The sequence below is a fragment of the Hyperolius riggenbachi genome, chromosome 1 (genome assembly GCF_040937935.1).
Source record: "Hyperolius riggenbachi isolate aHypRig1 chromosome 1, aHypRig1.pri, whole genome shotgun sequence".
NCBI classification, from domain to species: Eukaryota; Metazoa; Chordata; class Amphibia; order Anura; family Hyperoliidae; genus Hyperolius; species Hyperolius riggenbachi.
The window spans coordinates 309,186,264-309,213,472 of NC_090646.1; the positions used below are offsets into that span (position 1 = coordinate 309,186,264).

General features: G+C 46.5%; 1 protein-coding gene across 9 annotated transcripts in view; it reads right to left on the minus strand.

The window, feature by feature from the left end:
* Positions 1 to 27,209, minus strand: part of ADGRL3 (adhesion G protein-coupled receptor L3) — a 2,975,920-nt gene that overhangs the window by 440,263 nt on the left and 2,508,448 nt on the right. For all 9 annotated transcript variants that reach the window (XM_068233819.1, XM_068233821.1, XM_068233820.1 and 6 more), the window contains one exon: positions 12,882 to 12,978. In XM_068233819.1, coding sequence (XP_068089920.1) covers positions 12,882 to 12,978 — 97 coding nt within the window. The remainder of the gene's footprint in view (positions 1 to 12,881; positions 12,979 to 27,209) is intronic.

Below are 27,209 nucleotides of genomic sequence, written 5' to 3' on the forward strand. Positions count from 1 at the left end.
GTATTGTTATTTTTGGTCACTACCTTGGGGCGGGCATGCCTGCTGCCCTCCTTGCCTGGATGTGTGGTGGTAGCCGTTTGTTAGGCTACAACTCCGGACCAGAATCACACCAGCAATGATTCCCCGGCCATTACCCTTGGTCAGTGGTCACAATGGCAGACTTGACCTCCATAACAGATTCTCGCCGGAGACCAACCTGGTGAATCGCAGTGAAGGCACCATCAGACTTGCCCTCCATAACTGATTCTCGTTAAAGGATTTAAAGTTGATTCATTACATTAGGATCTCAAAAGTCCTCCTGAGTCCTGTATTGTTATTTTTGGTCACTACCTCGGGGCGGGCATGCCTGCTGCCCTCCTTACCTGGATGTTTGGTGGTAGCCGTTTGTTAGGCTACAACTCCGGACCGGAATCACACCAGGAAGGATTCCCCGGCCATTACCCTTGGTCACAATGGCAGACTTGCCCTCCATAATAGATTCTCGTTGCAGGTACTGAACAGCAAGTAAAAATGTAATGTAAAAAAAATAGATGTAAGCTTTAACAATGGTAGAGAAAGAATCATCGAAAGTTGATAAGGCAGACAGACATTACCTAACCATACATCACTGAGTGAGGAAGAGCAATCTCGTCATGGTGCGCACTGCGCAGTAGTCCACCACGGCCGTCACAACACAGACAGCTGTTTGCGGTGCATTACACAGTGAGTTTGGTGTGTCAGTGTCAAGCAGTACACTAATTACACTCCCTGATTGATGTATAATAAGGCAGTATTTGTATAGCGCCTTTCTCCTGTCGGACTCAAAACGCTTGCGAGGCAGCCACTAGAGCGCACTCAGTAGGCAGTAGCAGTGTTAAGGAGACTTGCCCAAGAAACTCCTTATTAAAATAGGTGCTGGCTTACTGAACAGGTAGAGCCGAGATTTGAACCCAGGTCTCCTGTGTCAGAGGCAGAGCCCTTAACCATTACAGTATCCAGCCACTGCTGTATACACATGCAAGATGTTTGAAAGGCTTTAGGACTGCAATTTAGCATTCAATGTGATTTCTGCCCTTAAAACGCTGCTTTGCATCAAATGAAGATTTTCCCCCGGGACTTTTGGCATGTATCCCCACTCCGCCACCTGGGGGTCCAGGTGTTAGACCCCTTGAAACATGTTTTCCATCACTTTTCTGGCCAGCATAAGTGTTTCTAGTTTTCCAAGTTCGCCTCCCCATTGAAGTCTATTGCGGAACCGAACCTTCCGCGGAGGGTTCGCGAACCGAAAATCGGAGGTTCGCGACATCTCTATTGCTGGAGACATTGTGGGCATATTGGTACACTACTTCATAAATTATGGGAGTGCCGAGAGTTAATCATTATTATGCATGCTTATCCGGGAGGACGATTCTTCCATTGCCACCGATTTCCATAGAGGATTAGTTTTCTCAACTTGTTATAATATTTAATCTCAAAACACTGCGCTGATATAAATTTACAGGGTGGTAAAACACTCGGTGGTGCGCTGCTATATAATTCCTAAAAGTCCAATGTTGTACAAGTTAGCTGCGCTCATAAAAGTTCCAACAGATATTTCTTGTGTGCAGCTGGTATTCAGGTTTTACTCTCCGCTTCCACCCAGGAATGGTGGCCGTGCCCACTTCGGTAAGAAACCACCACCACACCCCACGCAGTGGCCACTCACCGCTATGTTATGACCCTCAGTCAAGTGGGTCTTCAGCGCCTATGGGGGTCATCTGGCCGCCCCCTGCCTTTCACCGGAAACCTTCTCCCGAATTCCAAACTGCTGTCTGTTGGTCTTTTAATCACCTCAAAAGAGACATACCAGAGCTCCCATAGCGTAAAATTGTAAAAAACTTTTAATTATAAAAAAGATTGCACACTCACAAGCTAGGCTGAGGTTGTTCACATAGAGTTTTTTTGGGCTCCACCCCAAACGTTGGCCGCCGGGTTGGCTTGTTGCGCTGTGTTGCCTCCCACCGCTTGCCACGTCCGTCCCCACGCCTGCTAGTTTGTAGGCCGCGTGCGCTTGACCGGTTTCGTCGCTAAATGCGACACAGCGCAACACAGCGCAACAAGCCAACCCGGCGGCCAACGTTTGGGGTGGAGCCCAAAAAAACTCTATGTGAACAACCTCAGCCTAGCTTGTGAGTGTGCAATCTTTTTTATAATTAAAAGTTTTTTACAATTTTACGCTATGGGAGCTCTGGTATGTCTCTTTTGAGGTGATTAAAAGACCAACAGACAGCAGTTTGGAATTCGGAAGAAGGTTTCCGGTGAAAGGCAGGGGGCGGCCAGATGACCCCATAGGCGCTGAAGACCCACTTGACTGAGGGTCATAACATAGCGGTGAGTGGCCACTGCGTGGGGTGTGGTGGTGGTTTCTTACCGAAGTGGGCACGGCCACCATTCCTGGGTGGAAGCGGAGAGTAAAACCTGAATACCAGCTGCACACAAGAAATATCTGTTGGGACTTTTATGAGCGCAGCTAACTTGTACAACATTGTTATAATATTTACCTAGATGATAATACTTCAGTGTATATAACATGTGTGTTTTTTGTTATGGACTAAGATCTTTCATAGAAATTAATATTAGAATCTGCTACAGTTGTTGGCTTTGCCAAAAGATAGTATTGTGATGTATTCGTATTCCTGTAGGATTCAGACAATTGATATGTTATATTTTTAACTGTGTACCTATGCTTTGGATGCTTATCAGTAAGTACAATGTCTTTAAAACTTGAATAAAAAGAGAAAAAACGGTTGCTATTAATAAATAAAAATATGCAAGATATAATTAGGTGTATTAACCATTCTTCACCAATGCATTCCTCCCCCCCCACCCCAGTACTTATTCTTACCAGCGTGCAGAGGGGGGACATGAGTGATTATGGGAGTGCTAGTGGTTGTAGAAAGGCACTGGAGAAAGTATATTACTGCAGAGGACCACCAGCATTACAAACAAATTCTGCAGGAGCTCAAAGGTGCCCTATGGCAATTAGTCTTACTTCAAACACATCTCTAAAACACACCTCTTCAGACAAGCATTACATGTTATAAGTGTCCCTTCAGGGATATATTAACATCAGCATCAGATGGTGAAGCACTCTATCTTATCCTTTAGCCCCTTTATCTCTTTAACCTTCTTATCGGTAACCCCGAGTAAGGCTCAGGCCAGAAATCCACGATTACAATGTTAACCCCGAGCCTGACTCTTGGTAGCCGCCGTGAAGTATATGTAGAGCATTGCGTGCAGTGGGTGTTTCAACTCACCTTCTTTGGGATCCAGACGCTGGCAGCCATTCTTCTTCTGGTTCTCAGTGGCTCTGGATCCCTCTGGTGAGACTGCATTCTATCATCATGATGACAAGTCTGTCGTCATGACAACAGTCAGCAATCTCACTATACTCCCCTCACTATTCCCCGTACAGCACCTGGAGGATAGAGGAAGAACTGCAGCGCTGGATCCAGGGGAGGGGAGTAATGTGCTGGGCTGCTCTGATTTTTTTTCCTAGTTTAAGGGTCTAAAAACGTGTAAAAAATTGCACCTATAAGTTGCCAGTCATTTGTCTTACAGCTGTTAAGTTACCTGCCATTCATGACCACTAGATTGAACTAGAGTACAATTTATACATTTTATGCTGAAGGAAAATTGTTTACAGAACTCATTACATTAACCTTTTTACTTAGTCAGAAGCTTAATCTGAGTTATGGCACTCCTGAAATATATTATGTTCCTATTGACTTACAGTATACTGTACTGTTCATGTGCTCAGTTCAGTTGAACTTGTTTACTCAGTTTTAGTTAAACCCTAGCTATCTTATCCTGTTGGCTGTTGGTAATTTCTTAATGTACTTGCAAGTGTTCTACAACTGAGGTATCATATTGAGCACTCCCATGATCACCCATACGTTACTGCTGGATGATAGAATTTAAGTATGATATGCTTGAAATCCTAGGCCTCAGTTACTTTACCTAACTAGGTTTAGTAACAGAACTTGCTCGGCAGAGTCTCCCTTTAAAGAGTATTTCTAGAAACACTGGAGAACATCGTGCTTCTGACTACCCAAGGCCGTAGACAGACTTCTAGCCTTGTGGAATGAACATCGAGTGTTTTCATATTTCCTAAAGGTAAACAATAGCCAAGTACATTAAACAAATGTTCTTCTCAGAAGAAGGGTACAAGCCATTGGAAAATGGAATTTTCCAGTGCATGCGCAGTAAAGATTGTGCTTGTCATGATATCACATGTTCTTATCAATTAATAGCAGGCGATGAGTTATTGATCCATCCCTGCTGGATGTCGTCACATTTAACTCTTCAGAGGCTGGTATTAAAGCAGCCAATGGGCTCCAGAGAGCCACTTCTCACTTCTGACTGCTGATCTTCTACTTTCCTTCTTACATTATCTGTATGCTGTATATACGCTAAATGCAATGTATCATAGATTATAAGATAAAGCCTGGACCATTCACCAGGGATGGCCCAAGTTTGCATGGAACACATCAGATTCTACAGAATGATTGCTTTGCTGAGGTAACCTGTAACGAGAATAAGATTGCTGATCACATCTGTATTTCTATTTACTTAATAAACGTCTTTGAAGACGTTCTATCTCCGGTGCTGTTGCTGTGATGAGTGTCAAGTTATCCCACTTTCTGTGATATGGTGCCGAACAAAAATGTAGTGTTGTTGCCCATAGCAACCAACAAATGTTTATTACACTGGACACTTTTTTACTCCCATTATCTAACACCCTCCTGCGGTAATAATTTAAGTTACCACATTTTAACCTTTTCTGTGTGGTCATACCATAACATTGAATTAGAATACCCTCCAAATGTTTGTTATTACATTACCATGATGCCCTATAGCTTAACCATCCCCCCTCCCTCTCTACAATTCCAAAACTAAACAAGCGGATATGATTCTGTATACTATACTTTAAACTCATAGATATTTGTTTAGAACTCAACCCACTGAAACGAGGCTTTACATTTTATTCCAAACCATACTCCTCCTTTTCTAGCATTGCCCACTGCTGGATAGAAAACTCAACCCTCCCACTTGTATGTTCGGCGACTATTCACCCCACATGACATGAACATATTTGCCCTTCAATCTTTAATACAGCACCCTACAGAATGCACCCTACAGAATTTTGTTGGACCCTTAACCAATACCTCCTTACTGATGACTCAATTATCCAACAGACTAAAAATCAGCTGACTGAATATTTCGCACTGAATGGATAAAGTAGTGATCTCTCTGATCTTTCCATATGGGAGGCACACAAGGTAGTTATTAGGGGTTACTTCCAAACTGAAGAGAGAAAAGCAACAACTCCTCACCAAATTGGAGCAAGACCATACAACTAAATATGATCTACTCATTAATAATCCAAACCCTGACACCAAGAGGGAAAGGACTAGAGCTGAAGAAGCTCTAAACCATAGCTTGACTGAACTTGCAGAACAACATATTTCTAAAACCAAATATAGTCTATTAGCTAAAAGACTCAGGCTTACAAGCTCCACAATTGCACCCAGGTAAAAATAAATTATCAGCTAACCCAACTAAGATTGTAGATACCGTTCGACAAAACCTGGAACGTCTGTATAATGCCCCAGACAATGCTTCTGCAGAACAAGTTATACATTTTTTTTATCAAGAATACCCTTACCTGACCTCCCAGCAGGCTTTAAGGAATATTTGGATCAGGAAATTTCCCTATTAGAAGTTCAACAAGCTATCAAACAACCTAAACTTAATAAGCAACCAGGCCCAGAGGGCTTCCAAGCCCTCTGTTGTAAGAATAGTGATATTCTTGCCCCAGAATTAACAAAAGCTTTTAATAGTATTATTAAAAATGCCTATTTTCACTCGGACTTCATTACTGCTACTATTCGTATGATCCCAAAGCCCATATCACTCCCTCTGGTCAAATTATAGGTCAATTTCTCTGTTAAATATGGATTTAAAATTGTTAGCAAAACTTTTGGCTACACTGTCATAAATTCTGCTCATTAATATCCAAAGATCAGGTTGGTTTTATGCCCCATAGGCAAGTTAGAAGATTACTTCACCTCATACATTATGCCCACATTAATAATCAACTCTCTATGCTTTTGTCTCTAGACATTACAAAAGCCTTTGACTCAGTATCCTGAACGTTTCTAATAGCAACACTGTGGAGATGGGGATTTGGCGATCACCTACTTACATGGATTAAAGCTCTCCACGCCTCCCCCTCGGCTTTTCGTGAAATACCATGGATTTTAATCTTCTTCCTTTATAATCTCTAGAGGTACTCAACAAAGTTGCCCTTTATCCCTGCTTTTCTTTGCCCTCATCATTGAGCCACTGGCAATACTTATTAGGAAGTCTCCAGACATTCAGGGCATACAGCTAGGAGACAAGATGCACAAAATAGGCCTATTTGCAGACAATTTAATTGTCTGTGTCAAGCACCCCATTTATTCTCTTTCCACACTGACTATACTATTGGCCCAGTATGGCCAAATGTCAGGACTCCGAATTAACACAACTAAATTACGAGCCCTTAACATTAATCTTCCCTTCTGTTTGATGAAAGCCCTCCAAGACACCTCCGAGTTTCACTGGGATTAACAAACTTCCTTGGTATTACCTTGCTAACTCATATGATACTTTATACCACTATAACTACCCTCCCCTTATCAAGTAGCTTATCAACCTGTTGGAATGCTGGAAGAGATACTCTATATCTTGGTTAGGCAGGATAGCCGCAATTAAAATGACATTTCTTCCTAAGCTCTTATACATCAATTCCACTTCCATCTACAACTCTAACCTTCCTACAAAGGAAGATAAACGATTTCATCTGGTTTTCCAGAAAATCAAGAGTTCATTGTCTGTTCCATTTGAAATCCGAGGGTGGATTGGGTGTCCCAAACCTTAGCCACTATTATCAAGCGACCCAAATTGCCCAATTAACAAGTTGGCACACTAAGGTATATATAGCCACGTGGGTAGATACTGTATATAAAACTATATCATCCATCCAATTAAGGAGAATAACCTACTATGGCTTACCCCCCATCAACGAAAACTTATCTCTAACCCTATACTTAAACACTCACTATCTGGGATTCATGTAAACACTCTGGCAGGTTACTATCCCCCCATAGGCCCCTCACATCTTTTATAGGCAACCCTGCCTTCCCTGCAACACTAGAAAACCCTAAAGCTTACCATTGGTTGTCCCAAAGGAAACTCACTAGAATTTATGATTTATCCTTGGTGTCTGGGACCCAATCCTATTTCTTCTAAAAAATAAGCAACTCTCGCTTACTGAAATTTTTCATTATATTCATTATATAAGTCTTCGGGAAAGTGCTGATTTAGTCGAAATCAACTGCAATCTTGGTACCTAGTGCTGTCTAGGATTGATAAATGTAGTACATCCAGGTCACATAACTGTTTCAGAGGGTGCACTACACCTGGCACACACAGTCATATCTGGTGGATGAAAGAAGGTGAAGTCCGCTCAACCCTGCTGGATGAGAGCAGAGCAGGAACCAGGCAACTCATACCCCGACAATGGATCACAGAAAGGTGAAGTTCCGCTCATAGCTCCAAGTGTATCAAAAAATTTATTAAATACAGGTTACATAGCTAAAAGATTCGCTAACATGTTTCGGACACACTCTGGTCCTTAATCATAGCATGAATCTGAATTAAAACATGGAGTTTAAATACCTACTACCACACCCTTGCCTCACCCGTTCAAATCTGGGGGACCGCCCACAGGAAGTCCACTCTATTGAGGGGAGGTTATAATGCTTAAAACAATGAAAAAGACAATTCATACAATCGAGGAAAAAGGTGTGACACGGACCACACGCAGTCATATGTATAGATGTTAAAATACAAGTGATGTCAAGTTGTACACATAAACATAAAAAATATATATGGAAAAAATATATGTACATACCAAGGATACAGAAAATGCAGAGGACACAGGTAATATCAGAGACAAGAAAACGTGGTAACATAGGAGGGGAGGGTCCCAAGTTGACTAAATGACACGGCTAAGATCCCATCTAGAATTGAGGCCCTTTGGCATTCTCGTGTCTAACTGAAAGATCCAAAAGGCCTCTCGTGTGAGTAAGGCCTTATGTAGGTTCCCCCCTCTAGGTGGTTTCGTGATGCGCTCTACTGCTTGAAATGAGAACGATGACATATTGCCTGCATGTGCCTGCCTGAAATGTTTTGCCACATTAGAAATTTCCAATGTTAGCCATCCTGCACCCCTATAGTGCTCGGCAATACGCTCCCTTAAGGGGCGCGTAGTGCAGCCCACATATTGAAGACGACACTCCAGGCAGGAAACCACATAGACTACATGTCTGGTGCCACAATTGGCATACTGCTTAAGGCGAAAAACCCTGCCATTCGAAAAAGAGGAGATCGTTTTGGTGACTGAGTGCACAAAACAGTAGTTGCATGTCCGTATGCCACACTTAAATGAACCCACTGTGGTAAGCCAACATGGCTGACTATTGTTGGTTGAAAAGAGGCTAGGAGAGAGAATACCTCCTAGGGTGGGGGCCCGTCTACTTGCAAACTTAACTCCTTTGCCTATCACTTGATCTATTTGTGGGTCTATACATAAGATAGGCAGCAGATCCTTGATCACAGAAACCACATGGTTATATTCCTCACTAAAAGCAGTAACAAATATTACATTATTCTGAGAAATGGTTTGGTCAAGAGTGCCCGAGTTAGTCTGTAATAAACGACATCTGTCTCTACTAAGGGCAATTTGTCGTCCCCGTTTAATCATCCAGTTTGGGTAGCCCCGCTCCCTGAGGCGAGATGCAACCACATCACACTCAATATTAAAATTTTCCAATGAGGAACAATTACGACGCGCCCGAATAAATTCACCGACGGGAATCGCTCTCACAGTGTGTGATGGGTGACAGCTGTTGGCTCTCAGGGTGGAGTTCCCACTGCATGGTTTACGGTATGTCTTGGATGATAAGGAACTCAAAGATTCCTCACCCTTCAAGAGAATATCTAGATAACATATTTCTCTGGGGGCCCACTGGAAGGTAAAAGACAGATTATTTCTCAGAATAATGTAATATTTGTTACTGCTTTTAGTGAGGAATATAACCATGTGGTTTCTGTGATCAAGGATCTGCTGCCTATCTTATGTATAGACCCACAAATAGATCAAGTGATAGGCAAAGGAGTTAAGTTTGCAAGTAGACGGGCCCCCACCCTAGGAGGTTTTCTCTCTCCTAGCCTCTTTTCAACCAACAATAGTCAGCCATGTTGGCTTACCACAGTGGGTTCATTTAAGTGTGGCATACGGACATGCAACTACTGTTTTGTGCACTCAGTCACCAAAACGATCTCCTCTTTTTCGAATGGCAGGGTTTTTCGCCTTAAGCAGTATGCCAATTGTGGCACCAGACATGTAGTCTATGTGGTTTCCTGCCTGGAGTGTCGTCTTCAATATGTGGGCTGCACTACGCGCCCCTTAAGGGAGCTTATTGCCGAGCACTATAGGGGTGCAGGATGGCTAACATTGGAAATTTCTAATGTGGCAAAACATTTCAGGCAGGCACATGCAGGCAATATGTCATCGTTCTCATTTCAAGCAGTAGAGCGCATCACGAAACCACCTATAGAGGGGGGAACCTACATAAGGCCTTACTCACACGAGAGGCCTTTTGGATCTTTCAGTTAGACACGAGAATGCCAAAGGGCCTCAATTCTAGATGGGATCTTAGCCGTGTCATTTAGTCAACTTGGGACCCTCCCCTCCTATGTTACCACGTTTTCTTGTCTCTGATATTACCTGTGTCCTCTGCATTTTCTGTATCCTTGGTATGTACATATATTTTTTCCATATATATTTTTTATGTTTATGTGTACAACTTGACATCACTTGTATTTTAACATCTATACATATGACTGCGTGTGGTCCGTGTCACACCTTTTTCCTCGATTGTATGAATTGTCTTTTTCATTGTTTTAAGCATTATAACCTCCCCTCAATAGAGTGGACTTCCTGTGGGCGGTCCCCCAGATTTGAACGGGTGAGGCAAGGGTGTGGTAGTAGGTATTTAAACTCCATGTTTTAATTCAGATTCATGCTATGATTAAGGACCAGAGTGTGTCCGAAACATGTTAGCGAATCTTTTAGCTATGTAACCTGTATTTAATAAATTTTTTGATACACTTGGAGCTATGAGCGGAACTTCACCTTTCTGTGATCCATATCTGGTGGACCTGTAGAATAGTTCGCAGATTGTGGATGAGAGTGTGTACTTCTTCTTTACTAAACGTTAATATTCCTAGAAATCCCATCCATACCCTCCTAGGCCTCCCCCTCCCATAGCTGCACCTGTACTATACTCAGAACTCCCTTATCAATTACATCCTCATAGCCACCAAACTTACCATGGCAGCCGCATGGAACTCCAAAGTGGTTTCATTAGACCAAGTTAAAAATAGACTAGGCCATATCGTATTTTTTTGAGAATTTAAGAGCCAGATTAGAAGATAAAGTGACAAAATGTAATAAAATATGGTCACCTTTCATTGACTACCTCTTTGGCCCTGATTGTTGCAAGTGGGTTAAGGACACTTGATGCCTTCTACCAAATTACTACTAGCTAAATTCATGGCCCTTTTTCCCACTCAATAAACCACTCCTCATCCCCCCGCAACTACTTACTTCTTCTCTCCCTTCCCTTTCTCACTCTCTCATCTGCTTTTGTTCCTATTTTTTATTTACTTTAGTCTACATCTTATAAGTAGAGCAAATATAAGTGCATTAATAGTTCTAAGCTGTTTCATGGTCAACAGCTTGTCCTCTCCTCCTATTTCCCACACATGCATGTGATAATCCAGAAACTCCCAGCCGCACTGGTGGCTGGGTTTCATTGGCTATTGTTGGTCGTAGGTTGAAGGGCCTATCCTCACCTAGCCTTTTAGGTTAAGTGAATGGGTGATGGATACCTTCTTCTTACACTGAGCATTGGAACATACTTTCCCCGGTTACTTTTACCTCATGTTTTATTTATCAGACCTTATGGGAATTCTTACACTCGTCAAGCTTTATTGGAATTTGCCTTCTCACCCTCATTTTCTTTGTTATGAAGGTTAGAACTGTGTCTTTATGTTCCAGAACTAATATGTTTCCTGCTTTTGTAATTACGTGTTCATTTGGCTATATTTTGTCTTCTTTATGGCCATAGACCCTGTTTATTCATTGTTAACCCTTTGAAAATTAATAAAAATGATTGAAACCAAGAAAAAAAAATGCTCCGCTTTTAGACCCTAAAATCAATCATACCGCCAATGAGGTTAGCTAGTGTCTCCTCTTCACTCACATCTAGATTACAAGCTTTCAAGGTCAGAGTACACCCTCTAGTGTTTCTTATTTTTGCTGTGCTTATTCTTTCTAATGAACATGTTTTGTGAACCACACATGAACTCTGTTACTTAACTGTTGTGTTGCTGATTGTTTGATTGCACTGTATGTGAACTACCTGTGGGTATTGTTCCTACTTCTATTTGTTTTGTACTCTGAACAGTGCTGAAGAAGATGTTGACACTATATCAATAAAAAATAACTTAATGGACATGTCCTGATGCATCAAACTTCGATAAGGCTACAATAACCAGCAAATATATAGCTACTTGTGATTGCTATATTGTTACTTGTTTTGGTTTGTTATCGCTTGATTCACTTGACCATCTTTAGCTTTTTCTCACATGCAAGCTGGTTGAGCATTCATGATAAGCTTTCTATTCATCTGAATAGATTCAACTCTATGGGCAAAAGACCATCATGGCCCCCTACACGGAAACTATTGTAGTCATGCTCCCTGACTTTTGAAAGGTTATGGTGAACAACAACAAAAAAAATCATCTACCCACTGCTTCCACAGGCACCTCCTGTTCTGGCTACCCATTTGCTATAGCCATCATAAATGAAAAAGATACAGTACACATACTCATGTGCTTAATTAGGTGTTAAGTAAAACAAAACTTTTCTCATGCTTCTGGTTAGTAAAATAATTAGGGTTAAATGAGTTCAGCAAAATAATTTAAAAAGTAGACAAAAAGGTAGAATGGGCAGTAATGAGTTCTCATGAAGTCTAGTGCATCAGGAGTCGACACAGAAAATTGAAACAGCAACAGTTTGAAATGTTTAGTATAAAGGAAGCTTAGCTTTGTAAAGGCCATCATATTTTTTTTTTACTTTTAAATTACAGAAACACATTATGACTGATTCAGACAAATTGCTGTGTCAAGAATAACCCTTTTTGAGCTAAAATGTTATATTGTTAAATTAAAGTAATCCCGCTTACCTTATTTCAAAGATTCTACTGTTCTTTCTTGCTGAAAACTGATTGCTGAACAATAAAAGGTTAAGGATATCCCAGCAAACATCCAGAAAAGGGAAGATAACATTACTACCTGAGTACATTATCAGCTATGAGTTTGTTTTCCCTGTTTTGAAAGTGCTGATTTGCAAAGATTTTTAATTGGCATTTAATTATTGGAGTTTTGTAAAGTTACAACATTGCTGCAAATAAGAATGTTGTGTGGCTTTAAAGGGTATACAAGATGATGTGTACAAATATTAGAGCACTATCTGGGTCAGGTCAGTGAAATTAAATCTGCAATACACCCCAACATACTGTAAATGTAAAGCTGCTGTCCAGATATTTGAAATGCAGTTACATTGTGCAGCAATTTTTACTTCTCAGTCATTTGGTAGCTTATCTTCTATCATTCAAAGTAACAAATAATGATGGATAAATAAGTTACAAAAATAGAAAAGAATGTAAACATATTATCATAATCACCTCTGTTGAGAGAAGCTGAACTGTTTATTTCTCCAGTAATAAAGGAAGACTCAGATTGCTTTCTAACGGTGTCATTCCACATCCTACGAATTCGACTCTGAAAAAAAAAGGGGCAGTTGCATTTTTTACTTATACACTTATAAAGCCAATTGTTCATTTTCTCAATCTATTAGAGTTTTAATGTAAGGATAAATGATGAATGAGTCTATTTTGAAGTACACACTAGCAATGGCACTAAAACACTGCCAACTACGAGAGACATATAGTAGATGGAGCGCAGGAAGTATACAAAGGCACCAGAAAAATAAAAGTATCTAAAATGTTTAAAAATTGAGGAGGCAGTGGTGGACTTACCTCCTCCAAGCAGACACAAGATAATGCTGAGGTAGTATCCAGGGCCGGATTTGTGGGCAGGCACCTGAGGCACAGGACTAGGGCGGATTTATATTCTGCCTTCCGTGGGGCGGCCGCGGGTGACAGGCTGTCACCCTACTCCTCCATAAGCTGCCTGTCAGCTGAGCTGCCCGCAGCCCACCGCGAGCGTCCGCAGCCGCCCCCCCGCCCGCTTGCCGCTCTGCTCTGACTGTCACTGTGTGTGCGATCATGTGACTGTGAGCAGAGGCAAGGCAGATCTGGTGGAGGCGGCCGCAGTTGCCCAGTTACGCGACTTACGAGGAGGAGGCAGGAGGAACCGGAGCCCAGAGGAGATGGTGGAGCCGGAGGACGGGACGGAGGCGGAGCCAATGCCATCCAATATCGTGGTGGTGGGAGGTTAGGTAAGCTGCTGCCCCCTTGCCTGCCCTGGACTCGAGCGAACCTGTCAGTATCTGGCCACAAGGCAGACTTTTTCGCTCTCCAGTGTGTGAGTCCCAGGCAGGCACAGCTCACAGGCAGCTTCTAACTTGTGCCGGCATCGTGTTGCTAATAGGGCACCCACGCTGTCAATCAGTGTGACGTCAGTGCTGGCCAGAAGACTAGGATGGGGAGGTCTCGCGGTGCCGCTGGGGCTGATGGATCCATGAGAGCCTCAGTGCGCAGGCGCGCTGGAAAACGAGACCCTCTTCTCTAATTCTTTGCTGCGCACATCCCTGGCTCCAGCTTAGTGTCTGCACCCAGCCACCACCCTGCCTGGCCGCACCTTCAGACTTGACTGTAAGTTAAAGTCTGCTGCAGCATCATTCATGCCTGTGTGTTCAGTTCCTATATAAATGGGAAATGATAATTGCTGAGCCTGGGTGGTGATGTTTACTGAGGGCCCCCCTCCTCTTTAGAGCCTAAATGTAAACTTTGTGTAACTTATTTATTTATATAAGTAAATTATTAATATATTAGGTAATTATATATGCGTGGCCGGGGAGGTGCTTCTTACCAGTCCTCATCCTCTGTCTTTGCTAACTGTGGTCTCCTAATGGTCTGCTTCTGCCCTGTCCAGCCCATGCTCTCTGTGTTTATTAGTCACTCTTTACAGCGTATGTGCAGTTTGCGGACAGGGAATGTACTGCACATGCGCATTTTGCTCTGTAACTGCTTGCGCAAAATGATGTGACTGTGAATGGTATTTTGATCAGGGGCCCTCCCTTACCGCACATGCACTTTGGCGTGCGAATGGGCTGGATTGCAGACTTCGGTACTTATCCGTTAGCCGGGCGCATCCGGCAGGTGGTGCTGTTGTAGCGAATTTCGATGCGCTGTTGTATCTAATTCCATTCATAGTTAGTGAACGTAGTACTGTGTGAATGGAAGAGCCGCAGGTGGCGCTAATTACATTGATACGCAACGTAACTATACAGTGTTAATGCCAAGGAATACATTGTATTTGAAGTGGCCGGAATTAAAATGAAGGCAGCGGCAATGTAACACATGAAGCCGCCGCCTTCGTCTGTTGTTCTTCTTCTCCCCCTTTGCCCTCTCGCTTGTATACAACACTGCCAACTGGGGGGGGGGGACACGCGTGTCCCCCCACAGTCGTTCGTCGCAAGGAAACAAGCAGGATTCCCTGCCGCGACGAACGACTGCGGGGGGACACGCGTGTCCCCCCCCCCCAGCTGGCAGTGTTGTATACAAGCGAGAGGGCAAAGGGGGAGAAGAAGAACAACAGACGAAGGCGGCGGCTTCATGTGTTACATTGCCGCCGCCTTCATTTTAATTCCGGCCACTTCAAATACAATGTATTCCTTGGCATTAACACTGTATAGTTACGTTGCGTATCAATGTAATTAGCGCCACCTGCGGCGCTTCCATTCACACACTACTACGTTCATTAACTATGAATGGAATTAGATACAACAGTGCATCGAAATTAGCTACAACAGCGCCACCTGCCGGATGCGCCCGGCTAACGGATAAGTACCCAGACTTCATTGTGGGAAAATGGTGGTGATCAAGAAAACTGATTAATGGGGCTGGAGAAAGCCCCAGGTAAGTATAAATAAATATAAAGTATCCCTAAGACAGGGGAAACAGTTAATTTACTTACCTGGGGCTTCCTCCAGCCCCTCGTAGCCTTACAGGTCCCCTGGTTTCTTCATGGTCTGTTAGGCTGTGTCGATATCCCCCTCTAAGAGCTTGTCCACTAGACCAATCGTGGCTACTGCACATGCTCGACCCAGGCCGTGCACCTCCTCAATCACGCTCCCACTGCTTTGAGCGTTCTGCGCATGAGTAGAATTCTCCCCGCCATGGGAGCACGATCAAGGAGATGTGCGACCTGGGCCACACATGCACAGTAGCCCACGACTTGTGGTCTTTAAGAGGGGGTAGCGACAAAACGGAATGTATCAGATGGGAACCGAGGGACCTGTAAGGCTATGAAAGGCGAAAGAACCCTCAGGTAATTAAAATAGAACTTGTCCCCCTCTCAAGTTTACTTAAAAATCACACTCACTGAAGGAGTTGCGTCTTATTCTTTGTTGGGAGCAGGGAAGAACGTTTCGATTGGTACCACTGTGTTCTAAATGGTTCTGAACAGAACTCAAATTAAATTAATTAAACAAATACGCACTGTGGGCGTTCGGTTAACTCACCCTTGTCGCCACCTCTGTACGCTGCTCTCCACATTGCCTTTCTGCTTTTCCAACTGTGAACGGTGAAGTAGCTAGAGAGCTGAAATGCTATGTGGAGGGCAGCGCACAGAGGTGGTGACAAGGGTGAGTTACCCCTGTTGTCATCGAGTGCATCAGTTTAAATTTGAGTTGTGTTTCAAAGCATTCGGAACAGAGGTACTGATCGTAATGCTCATCCCTAGTTGGGAGTGTGATTTGACACCAGAGAGGATAGAGCAGGCGCTGGATAGAAAATTAAAGTCACAGCGCAGCAACAGAGAAGCCATGTACTTTATGGGGATTGGTATGAAGCCCCTAGATAGTATGGCTACTTATTTAAAGGAATCATCAGGGTGTAGAAGTAGTGGAGCACCTCTTTTGCTTGCCACGAGATGTGCCTCGGCCAGATCCAGCAGCACCCCAGATCAATCTTCAATATGTAGCAATGAAGCCGGCACCATCAGTATCAAATGCTCTTTTATTAATTCATATGCTTGACAGCCATCATAGCAACGTTTCAAAGCATCAGGGCTTCTTTATCAAGCTAAGCTGCAGCTTAGCTTGATAAAGAAGCCCTGATGCAGGGGCGTAGCAATAGAGGTCGCAGCGGTCGCATGCGCGACTGGGCCCGGCTCCTGAAGAGGCGGGGGAGGGGCCCGGGGGGGCCCATGTCTTTTTGTAGTGCGGCCAGGACTGAGTGCGGCCCGTGCGCCGTGCGCGCTATTGGGAGGGGGGAGCCGCAGCCGCGGGGAGGGCAGCCCGACCTCTCCCTCCCTTCCTCTCCCCGGGCCCCCCCCCCCCCCCGTCAGATGCAGAGTGACGCGCACGGAAGCGCTGTAGGCTGAAACTCACCTCCGTCCCTGCGTTCCAAGCGCCGCTGATCTCCTCTCGCTGTATAGATGTTGTTATACACTGCTTCCGGCTAAACAGGAAGCAGTGTGTAACAACATCTATACAGAGCAGGAGGAGACCAGCGGCGCAGGGACGGAGGTGAGTTCTGCCTACAGCGCTTCCGTGCGCCGCGCACTCTGCATTTGAAGGGGGGGGGGGGGCCCGGGGAGAGGAAGGGAGGGAGAGGTCGGGCTGCTCTCCCCGCAGCTGCGGCTCCCCCCTTCATTATGGGGGGGGGGACCTACCTACCTACCTAATCCTGGGGGGCAGCTACCTACCTATCCTGGGGGGGCAGCTACCTAATCTAACCTATCCTGGGGGGCAGCTACCTACCTAACCTGTCCTGGGGGGGCAGCTACCTACCTAACCTATCCTGGGGGGGCAGCTACCTACCTAACCTATCCTGGGGGGGCAGCTACCTACCTAACCTATCTGGGGAGGGCCAGCTACCTAATCTAACCTATCCTGGGGGGCAGCTACCTAATCTAACCTATCCTGGGGGGCAGCTACCTAATCTATAATGGGGGGCAGCTACCTACTCTAACCTATCCTGGGGGGCAGCTACCTACTCTAACCTATCCTGGGGGCAGCTACCTAATCTAACCTATCCTGGGGGAAAGCTACCTAATCTATCCTGGGGGGCAGCTACCTAACCTATACTGGGGGGCACCTACCTCATCTAACCTATACTGGGGGGCAGCTACCTAATCTAACCTATACTGGGGGGCACCTACCTATCTAACCTGGGGGCACTTACTTGTCTAACCTGTATTCGGGGCACCTAGCTAGCCCATACAGGTGGCAACTATACTGGCTACCTATATTGGAGGCACCTACCTAACTAACCTATACTGGGGGCACCTACCTATCTAACCTATGCTGGGGACAACTATTCTGGCTACCTATATTAGAGGCACCCACCTAGCTAACCTGTACTGGGGGAACCTATCTATCTAACCTATACCGGCGGCGCCTGCCTATCTAACCTATACTGGGGGCAACTATACTGGCTACTTATGCTGGAGGCACCTACCTGGCTAACCTATACCGGGGGCAACTATACTGGCTTACCTATGCCTGGCTACCTATACTGGGGGGACCTATAGCTGGCTATAGGGATTTGGATATGTGTGTGCGTCGGGTGTTGCCGGGGGAGGGGGGCTGTTGTTGCCGTGTGGGGGGGGGGCCCACATTCAGATTCCGCATCGGGGCCCAGAGGTTTGTAGCTACGCCACTGCCCTGATGCTTTGAAACGTTGCTATGATGGCTTTCAAGCATATGAATTAATAAAAGAGCATTTGATACTGATGGTGCCGGCTTCATTGCTACATAAGGAATCATCAGGGAAAATGGACAAAATGAGGTTTACTCACCTGGGGCTTTCTCCAGCCTCTTGCAGCCGACTGTCCCACGCTGACTGCTTCGTTCTCCACCGCTGTCCCACTCTCGCCGCACGGTGCAGAGAGGTCGACCGCGGGGTCAGCCTTACTGCAGCTGCGCGAACTGCCGCTGTCAATCATCTCCACGTGGTCCGCGGCGCACTACGCAGGTGGTAGTAGTTCTGCTACTGCGCAGTGCAACGCGGACTACGTGGTGATGATTGACAGTGGCGGTTCACGCAGGCACAGTAAGGCCGACCCCGCGGTTGGCCTCTGCACCATGCGGCGAGACCGGGACAGTGGCGGAGAGCGGAGCAGTCGGCGTGGGCCAGTCGGCTGGAGAAAGCCCCAGGTGAGTAAACCTCATTTTGTCCATTTTCCCTGACAACTCCTTTAAAGGCTATATGAGTTAAAATAAAGAAGTGAAACCTTACTTACTTGGGCCCCTTACCTGCTCCAACGCTGAAGTTGTTTTGTCATCCAGGCTGCTGCTGTCTATCACCTCTGTAAGATCACCCACTCATGGATGGGTTGCGGGCTTCTGTGCAAGTGTGGATGTGCCGTGTGACTCTCGTGATCGCACTCCCATGAATGGATGCATTCTTTGCGAACAGCGCAAACACAATGCTATGGGAGCACAATCACAAGAGGCATGCATGTCCAGCCAGGGGTCGGCAATCTTACAGAGGGAACAACGGCAGCCTGGAGGACAGCAGAACTTCAGCACGAGAGCAAATAAACTTCTAGGGGCTGTACAAAGACCAAATAAGTAAAGCTTCACTTCTTTATCTTACTTCATTTATCCTTTAAGGGTATCTGAACTGTATACACTCACCTAAAGGATTATTAGGAACACCATACTAATACGGTGTTTGACCCCCTTTCACCTTCAGAACTGCCTTAATTCTACGTTCCATTCACTCCACAAGGTGCTGAAAGCATTCTTTAGAAATGTTGGCCTTATGTAACGATCGGTGAAGCACAGAGAGGTCTGATTACCGGTGACCTGCAGCGTCACGGGGAATACAGACGTATACCAGATTATATGTGATCTGCAGTATCACCGATAATCCAATATACTAGCTAACCTCCGTTCACCTGAGTAGAGTGTAGTGTTAGGTGTAACAGTAACACTTAGAGGACTAGGCCTCAGTACAGCAAGACGTACTGTACAGATTCCCTCCGCAACCGTGAGCTCTCCAAGACGGGAGGAGTCAGGCTGCCAGCAGGAAGGATCTTCTGGAAGTAACCCTCAGGCGGAAGGGTCACTAACAGAACAAGGAACCGCCTCCAAGAGTGAGGTCGGTTCTCGAGGTCGGACAAGCCAGGTCGTACACACACGGACAGATAAAGTACAATACAGTAGGCAAAGGCGGAGTCAAAGTACAGGCAGGGTTCGGCAACGGGGTATCAGATATATCGGGGTACAAAATCAGGAGGCAGAAACAGAGTCTAGGAACGAGCCGAGGTTCGGCAACAGAGTATCATAAATATCGAGGTACAAGGTCAGAGTTCAAGAGAGTAGTCGAGCAGGCAAATTGTCATAACAGATAATCACAATCAAACTAGTACTTTAGCTATCAATATCTAGCTAAGTGTAGGATTACGGCTCCAGCCGGTCCCGGCACACTTAAGGATCTGACTACGGATATGGGTGCTCCCACATATGTGATCGCAACGCCAGACAAAGCAAGAGTGAACAGCCGGCAGTATATATGCCCCTATGCATCCCCCAGCACCTCCCAGATTGCTGGACCAATGGGGAGCGGAGTAAGAGTCAGCTGACCTGCCTGATCAGCTGACTCTCTCCCGGGTGTCATAAGGCCTGTTTGAGTGCGCGCGCGCGTCACTCTAAACCCTGTGGGACTACGAGTCCCAGCCACCGCAGCCCCGCTCAGCGATGTCTCCGCTGCGGGGACATGTGCGCGAACCGCCGCGTCCAACGCGGCGGTTTCGCCGCGTTGCCCCACCTGCTGCATGGAGGCAGCCGCCTCATGATGTGAAGAGGCGGCTGCCTCTCCGTGTGCTGCGGAAAGAGCCGCCCGCCGCTGGCTCATGGCGGCGGCTCTTCCGCGATTCCTCACAGTACCCCCCCCCCCCCGAGGAGTGGACTCCGGACAGCTCCTTCTGGGCTTCTCTGGATGTAAAGCGTGAAATTCCCTTACTAGCTCATCCGCATGCATGCGGTTCCCAGGTACCCATTGCCTCTCCTCAATGCCGTACCCCTTCCAATGCACGAGATACTGTACCGAGTTCTGTACAGTACGTGAGTCTATGATCTTCTCCACCTCATACTCGGGTTGGGCATCGATTAAGACAGGAGGAGGAGGAGTGGGACCCACCTGGGCTGCGGGTTTGAGAAGTGATACGTGGAAAGACCTCACTCCACGCATGCTGGCGGGAAGATCAACGGTATACGTGACATCATTGATCTTCCTAGTAACTGGGAATGGACCCACGAACCTGGGACCAAGTTTGTCAGAGGGTTGTTTCAGGGTCAGGTGACGGGTTGAAACCCAAACCAAATCTCCTGGTTGAAATTTCCACTCTACCGAGCGTCTCTTATCGGCCTGACCTTTCTGACTCTGAAAAGCTTTAACGAGATTATTCTTGATGGTCCGCCACATGTTTTTAAATGATCTTTGCCAGGCCTCCAAAGCTGGGAACGGAGTGGATGCAACTGGCAAAGGAGAGAATTTAGGCAGTTTACCTGTCACAATCTGAAATGGACAGAAACCCGAGGAAGAGCTCTTCAAGTTATTGTGGGCAAATTCTGCATAAGGTATATATTTAACCCAATCGCTCTGTGTCTCGGCAACATAGCACCTCAAAAATTGCTCTAAGGATTGGTTAACCCTCTCCGTCTGGCCGTTTGTCTGCGGGTGGTACCCCGAGGAAAATGACAATTTCATGCCCATTTGGTGACAAAATGCCTTCCAAAATTTCGAAACGAACTGGACTCCCCGATCGGATACTATGTTTTCTGGAATGCCATGCAGTCTGAAGACATGGATGATAAATAAATCGGCCAGTTCCTGGGCCGAGGGGAGTCCTTTCAGAGGCACGAAGTGGGCCATCTTACTAAAACGGTCGACCACCACCCAAATAACTGACATGCCCTCAGATCTCGGAAGCTCTCCCACGAAATCCATGGACAAATGGGTCCATGGTTCACTCGGGGTGGGCAAAGGCTGTAAAGTACCTACAGATGCCAGGCGGGAGGGCTTGCTTTTCGCGCACACCGCACATTCCCTGACAAACTCCTTACAGTCGGCGGCCAGCGAAGGCCACCATACACATCTGGCCACGAGATCTTGCATTCTAGACGCTCCCGGATGCCCCGCGTTCTTATGGGAATGAACCATCTCCAAGATCTGGAAACGGAGTGGTAACGGAACAAATAATACCCCGTCCGGTTTCCCTTCTGGGATATCCTGCTGAAAAGGACTCAAAGTCTCTTTCCAGTCCTCCCAAGTCTCGGTGGCGGCTAACACCATACTTCGTGGGACAATGGTCTCGGGAACAGAGGGCTGTGCTGTCTCTGGCTCAAAACACCTAGAAAGTGCGTCCGCCTTGGTATTCTTACTACCTGGCGTATACGTGATCAAAAATGTAAATCTCGAGAAAAATAGCGACCACCGAGCCTGTCTCGGGCTTAACCTTTTAGCCCCCTCGATGTATTCTAGGTTTTTGTGGTCGGTATAAACCGTGATCGTGTGCTCAGCTCCCTCTAGCCAATGACGCCACTCTTCAAAGGCCAATTTGATGGCTAGGAGCTCCCTGTTGCCTATGTCGTAGTTTCTCTCTGCCGGAGAGAACCTTCGAGAAAAATAGGCACACGGGTGTAGTCTACCCTGAAGACCAGAACGCTGGGACAGCACAGCCCCCACCCCGATCTCCGAGGCGTCTACCTCAACAATAAACGGAAATGAAGTGTCCACATGTCTGAGTATGGGGGCTGAGCAGAACAACCCCTTTAACTTAGAAAAAGCCTGTAAGGCCTCGGGAGACCAATGAGTGGTGTCTGCCCCTTTTTTGGTAAGGCTAGTGAGAGGGGCGACAACTGTGGAGTACCCCTTTATAAACCTTCTATAATAATTCGCAAACCCCAAGAACCGTTGCAATGATTTTAACCCCACCGGCTGTGGCCATTCCAGGACTGCAGAAACCTTGGCAGGGTCCATAGACAGACCTGAGGTGGAGATTATATACCCCAAAAAAGCCACCGACGTGACCTCAAAAATACATTTCTCGAGTTTGGCGTATAACCGATTCTGCCTCAGTTTGTCTAAAACCATCCTGACATGGGTTCTGTGTTCCGGGAGGTTGTTAGAAAAAATGAGAATGTCGTCAAGATAGACTAGGACGAACTTCCTCAAGACCTCCCGAAAAACCTCATTGATGAGTTCCTGGAAGACGGCCGGGGCATTACACAAGCCGAAAGGCATCACCCTATATTCGTAGTGCCCATCAGGGGTATTGAAGGCCGTCTTCCATTCATCGCCCTTCCTTATACGCACCAGGTTGTATGCCCCCCGTAAATCCAGTTTTGAAAATATCCTAGCCTCAGTGACCTGTGTGAACAAATCGTCTATAAGTGGTAACGGGTAACGATTCTTCACCGTGATTTTATTGAGGCCACGATAATCAATGCAAGGCCGTAAACCCCCGTCTTTCTTTTTAACAAAAAAGAAGCCTGCCCCAGCGGGTGACCGGGATGGCCTAATAAACCCCTTTGCCAAATTCTCACGGATGTACTCCTGCATGGCGAGTTTCTCGGGACCAGATAAATTATATAAATGGCCTCGAGGAGGCATACAACCAGAACGAAGGTCAATGGGACAGTCAAATGGGCGATGCGGGGGTAATTTATCCGCGGCCTTGGGACAAAACACATCGGCATAATCTGAATACTGTTCCGGTATACCTTCCACCTGTACCTTAGTTAGACCTAATGTTAGTCTCCCCAAACACTGCTGGAAACAATGAGGTGACCATGCTGTCAACTGTCCTGTGGCCCAGTCTATTTGTGGGGAGTGAACCTGCAACCAAGGCATGCCTAGGATTATAGTGGAGGTGGACATGTGTAAAACAAAAAATTGTAACTGCTCCTCGTGCAATACCCCTATGGTGAGCTTCACAATCGGAGTCTGTGACAGGGGACAATTCCGCTGCAAAGGGGAATCGTCAACAGCCGTAACCTGAATGGGGGGTCTCACGGGAGTGAGTAGTAGACCCAACTCCTGAGCAAACTCAAAATTCATAAAGTTAGCCGCTGAGCCGGAGTCAATGAAAGCCTCAGTGGCAACAGACTTATCATCCCATGTGATAGTACAAGGGAGAAGTAATTTTTTCTCTTTAAGGGGTGAAGGTTGTGTGCCTAGGGTGTCACCCCCCACTACTCCTAGGCAGACCCGTTTCCCGCCCTGTTGGGGCAATTTCGCACCCTGTGCCCTGCCTCTGCACAGTATAAGCACAGTTGTTCCGTCATCCTCCGCCTTCGCTCCACCTGGGTCAGTTTTGATCGACCAATCTGCATCGGCTCTGGTGAAGGCAAGGCCGGAGCGGGCGAGACAGGCGGAGATGCTGTTACAGAGGATGCAGCAACCGGTGCCGCATACGAAGTCACCCTGACACAGTGACTACCCCTAGCCTGCCTCTGATGGCGTAGTCTGCGATCTACTCGAATGGCCGATGATATGGCCTCATCAAGAGTCTTGGGCTCGGGTACCGTTAACATTAAATCGGAGACCTCCTCCGTCAACCCAGACAAAAAATAATCCATTAGTGCGAAGTTATCAAATCTGGAGGTGACTGACCACCTGCGGAACTCCGCCGCATAATCCTCGACCGAACCCCTGCCTTGCCGCAAAAGTTTGAGCTTCCGCTCTGAGGATGCAGCAAGGTCAGGGTCGTCGTAGATTATGGCCATGGCCTTAAAGAATTCCTCTACCGAGGTCAGGGCGGTATCGGTGGAAGACAGGTTATATGCCCAGGATTGGGAGTCCCCAGTCAACAACGTTTTAATAAAGATGACCCGTTGGGTCTCAGTCCCCGAGGATCGGGGTCTTAATTCAAAATATGATAACACTCTACTCCTGAAATTCCGGAAGTCAGACTTGTGGCCGGAAAACTTCTCAGGGACAGGCATACGTATGTCATCACTAGGAGGGGATCGCACTGAATCAACTGATGTCTGGAGGGTTCTCACGGAGCCGGATAAGGCATCAATTAAGGCTTTGTGCTGGCCTATTGCTTGGTGAATGCTATCCACCGAAGTGGCAAGCACAGTCAGAGGATCAGTGCGTTCCATCAGTTGTTTTGGTCTGGCGTTCTGTAACGATCGGTGAAGCACAGAGAGGTCTGATTACCGGTGACCTGCAGCGTCACGGGGAATACAGACGTATACCAGATCATATGTGATCTGCAGTATCACCGATAATCCAATATACTAGCTAACCTCCGTTCACCTGAGTAGAGTGTAGTGTTAGGTGTAACAGTAACACTTAGAGGACTAGGCCTCAGTACAGCAAGATGTACGGTACAGATTCCCTCCGCAACCGTGAGCTCTCCAAGACGGGAGGAGTCAGGCTGCCAGCAGGAAGGATCTTCTGGAAGTAACCCTCAGGCGGAAGGGTCACTAACAGAACAAGGAACCGCCTCCAAGAGTGAGGTCGGTTCTCGAGGTCGGACAAGCCAGGTCGTACACACACGGACAGATAAAGTACAATACAGTAGGCAAAGGCGGAGTCAAAGTACAGGCAGGGTTCGGCAACGGGGTATCAGATATATCGGGGTACAAAATCAGGAGGCAGAAACAGAGTCTAGGAACGAGCCGAGGTTCGGCAACAGAGTATCAGAAATATCGAGGTACAAGGTCAGAGATCAAGAGAGTAGTCGAGCAGGCAAATTGTCATAACAGATAATCACAATCAAACTAGTACTTTAGCTATCAATATCTAGCTAAGTGTAGGATTACGGCTCCAGCCGGTCCCGGCACACTTAAGGATCTGACTACGGATCTGGGTGCTCCCACATATGTGATCGCAACGCCAGACAAAGCAAGAGTGAACAGCCGGCAGTATATATGCCCCTATGCATCCCCCAGCACCTCCCAGATTGCTGGACCAATGGGGAGCGGAGTAAGAGTCAGCTGACCTGCCTGATCAGCTGACTCTCTCCCGGGTGTCATAAGGCCTGTTTGAGTGCGCGCGCGCGCGTCACTCTAAACCCTGTGGGACTACGAGTCCCAGCCACCGCAGCCCCGCTCAGCGATGTCTCCGCTGCGGGGACATGTGCGCGAACCGCCGCGTCCAACGCGGCGGTTTCGCCGCGTTGCCCCACCTGCTGCATGGAGGCAGCCGCCTCATGATGTGAAGAGGCGGCTGCCTCTCCGTGTGCTGCGGAAAGAGCCGCCCGCCGCTGGCTCATGGCGGCGGCTCTTCCGCGATTCCTCACACCTTATTGATAGGATAGCATCTTGCAGTTGGAGATTTGTGGGATGCACATCCAGGGCACGAAGCTCCCGTTCATCACATCCCAAAGATACTCTATTGGGTTGAGATCTGGTGACTGTAGGGGCCATTTTATTACAGTGAACTCATTGTCATGCTCAAGAAACCAATTTGAAATGATTTTAGCTTTGTGACCTGGTGCATTATCCTGCTGGAAGTAGCCATCAGAGGATGGGTACATGGTGGTCATGAAGGGATGGACATGGTCAGAAACAATGCTCAGGTAGCCCGTGGCATTTAAACGATGCACAATTGGCACTAAGGGGCCTAAAGTGTGCCAAGAAAACATCCCCCACACCATTACACCACCACCAGCCTGCACAGCGGTAACAAGGCATGATGGATCCATGTTCTCATTCTGTTTACACCAAATTCTGACTCTATCGAGACTCATCAGACCACAGGGGCAAACCCAGTATTATCAAGGGGGGGATTCCTGAAAGGGCTCCCTCAACCACGCACAATACAGTATATTAGTTTGGTAGGACATCATGATGGTTACACATAATGCAATTTCCCGTCCGACTGACAGGATCTGACAATTATTTCTTAATGTCCGATCTGCTCCCAATCAAATACAGGATCAATCAGGAGCAGTTTGGATACAGATAATAATGAGGACAGCCGAAATTTCTAATGAAAGGGGAAGTGAAGCATTCACACAGCAGAGCACAGGGCTGTGCTCATACCTGACTCTGTTAAGTTCCCCAGAGATGCTCTATGCTCTGTACACACACTGCTGCTCTATGCTCTGTACACACGCAGCTGATCCATGCTCTGTACACACGCTGCTGCTCCATCCAAAGTCAACTGTAGCCGGGAAAGAAAGGGGGTGGAGCTGTGAGCTACAGGATACCTGCAGATATTCTGGTGTCTCACCTTGTGCCTGTCCCCAGACACTGCACTGCCCTAGTCTGAGGGGGGATTCTGGGCAGCTGTAATCCCCCTGCGTTTGCCTATGAGACCAGGCAACATTTTTCCAGCCTTCAACTGTCCAATTTTGGTGAGCTCGTGCAAATTGTAGCCTCTTTTTCCTATTTGTAGTGGAGGTGACTGGTACCCGGTGGTGTCTTATGCTGTTGTAGCCCATCTGCCTCAAGGTTGTGCGTGTTGTGGCTTCACAAATGCTTTGCTGCATACCTTGGTTGTTACGAGTAGTTATTTCAGTCAACGTTGCTCTTCTATCAGCTACCAGATAATGTATTATTTTGTAACAAAGACTCTGGCTTTTATCTTGCTGTAGGCATAGCAGCGGTCCCTGGATTATTTGTTTGGATGAACATCTTTTATATAGCATAATGATGTTAGTTGAAGGACTTGCTGCATAATCAAGCCCATGCTGCTAAAGTTTTTGAATAGGTTGTAAACGTACATTTTCACATGCACAGCAGTGCATTTTCATGTATGTTGTCGCATGTTGTTGCAGTTTTCCATGCACCTTTATTTGTTAAAAGTTTTGCTAGTGTATGCTTAATGATGTGTTAAAATGTACACCACTTTGGG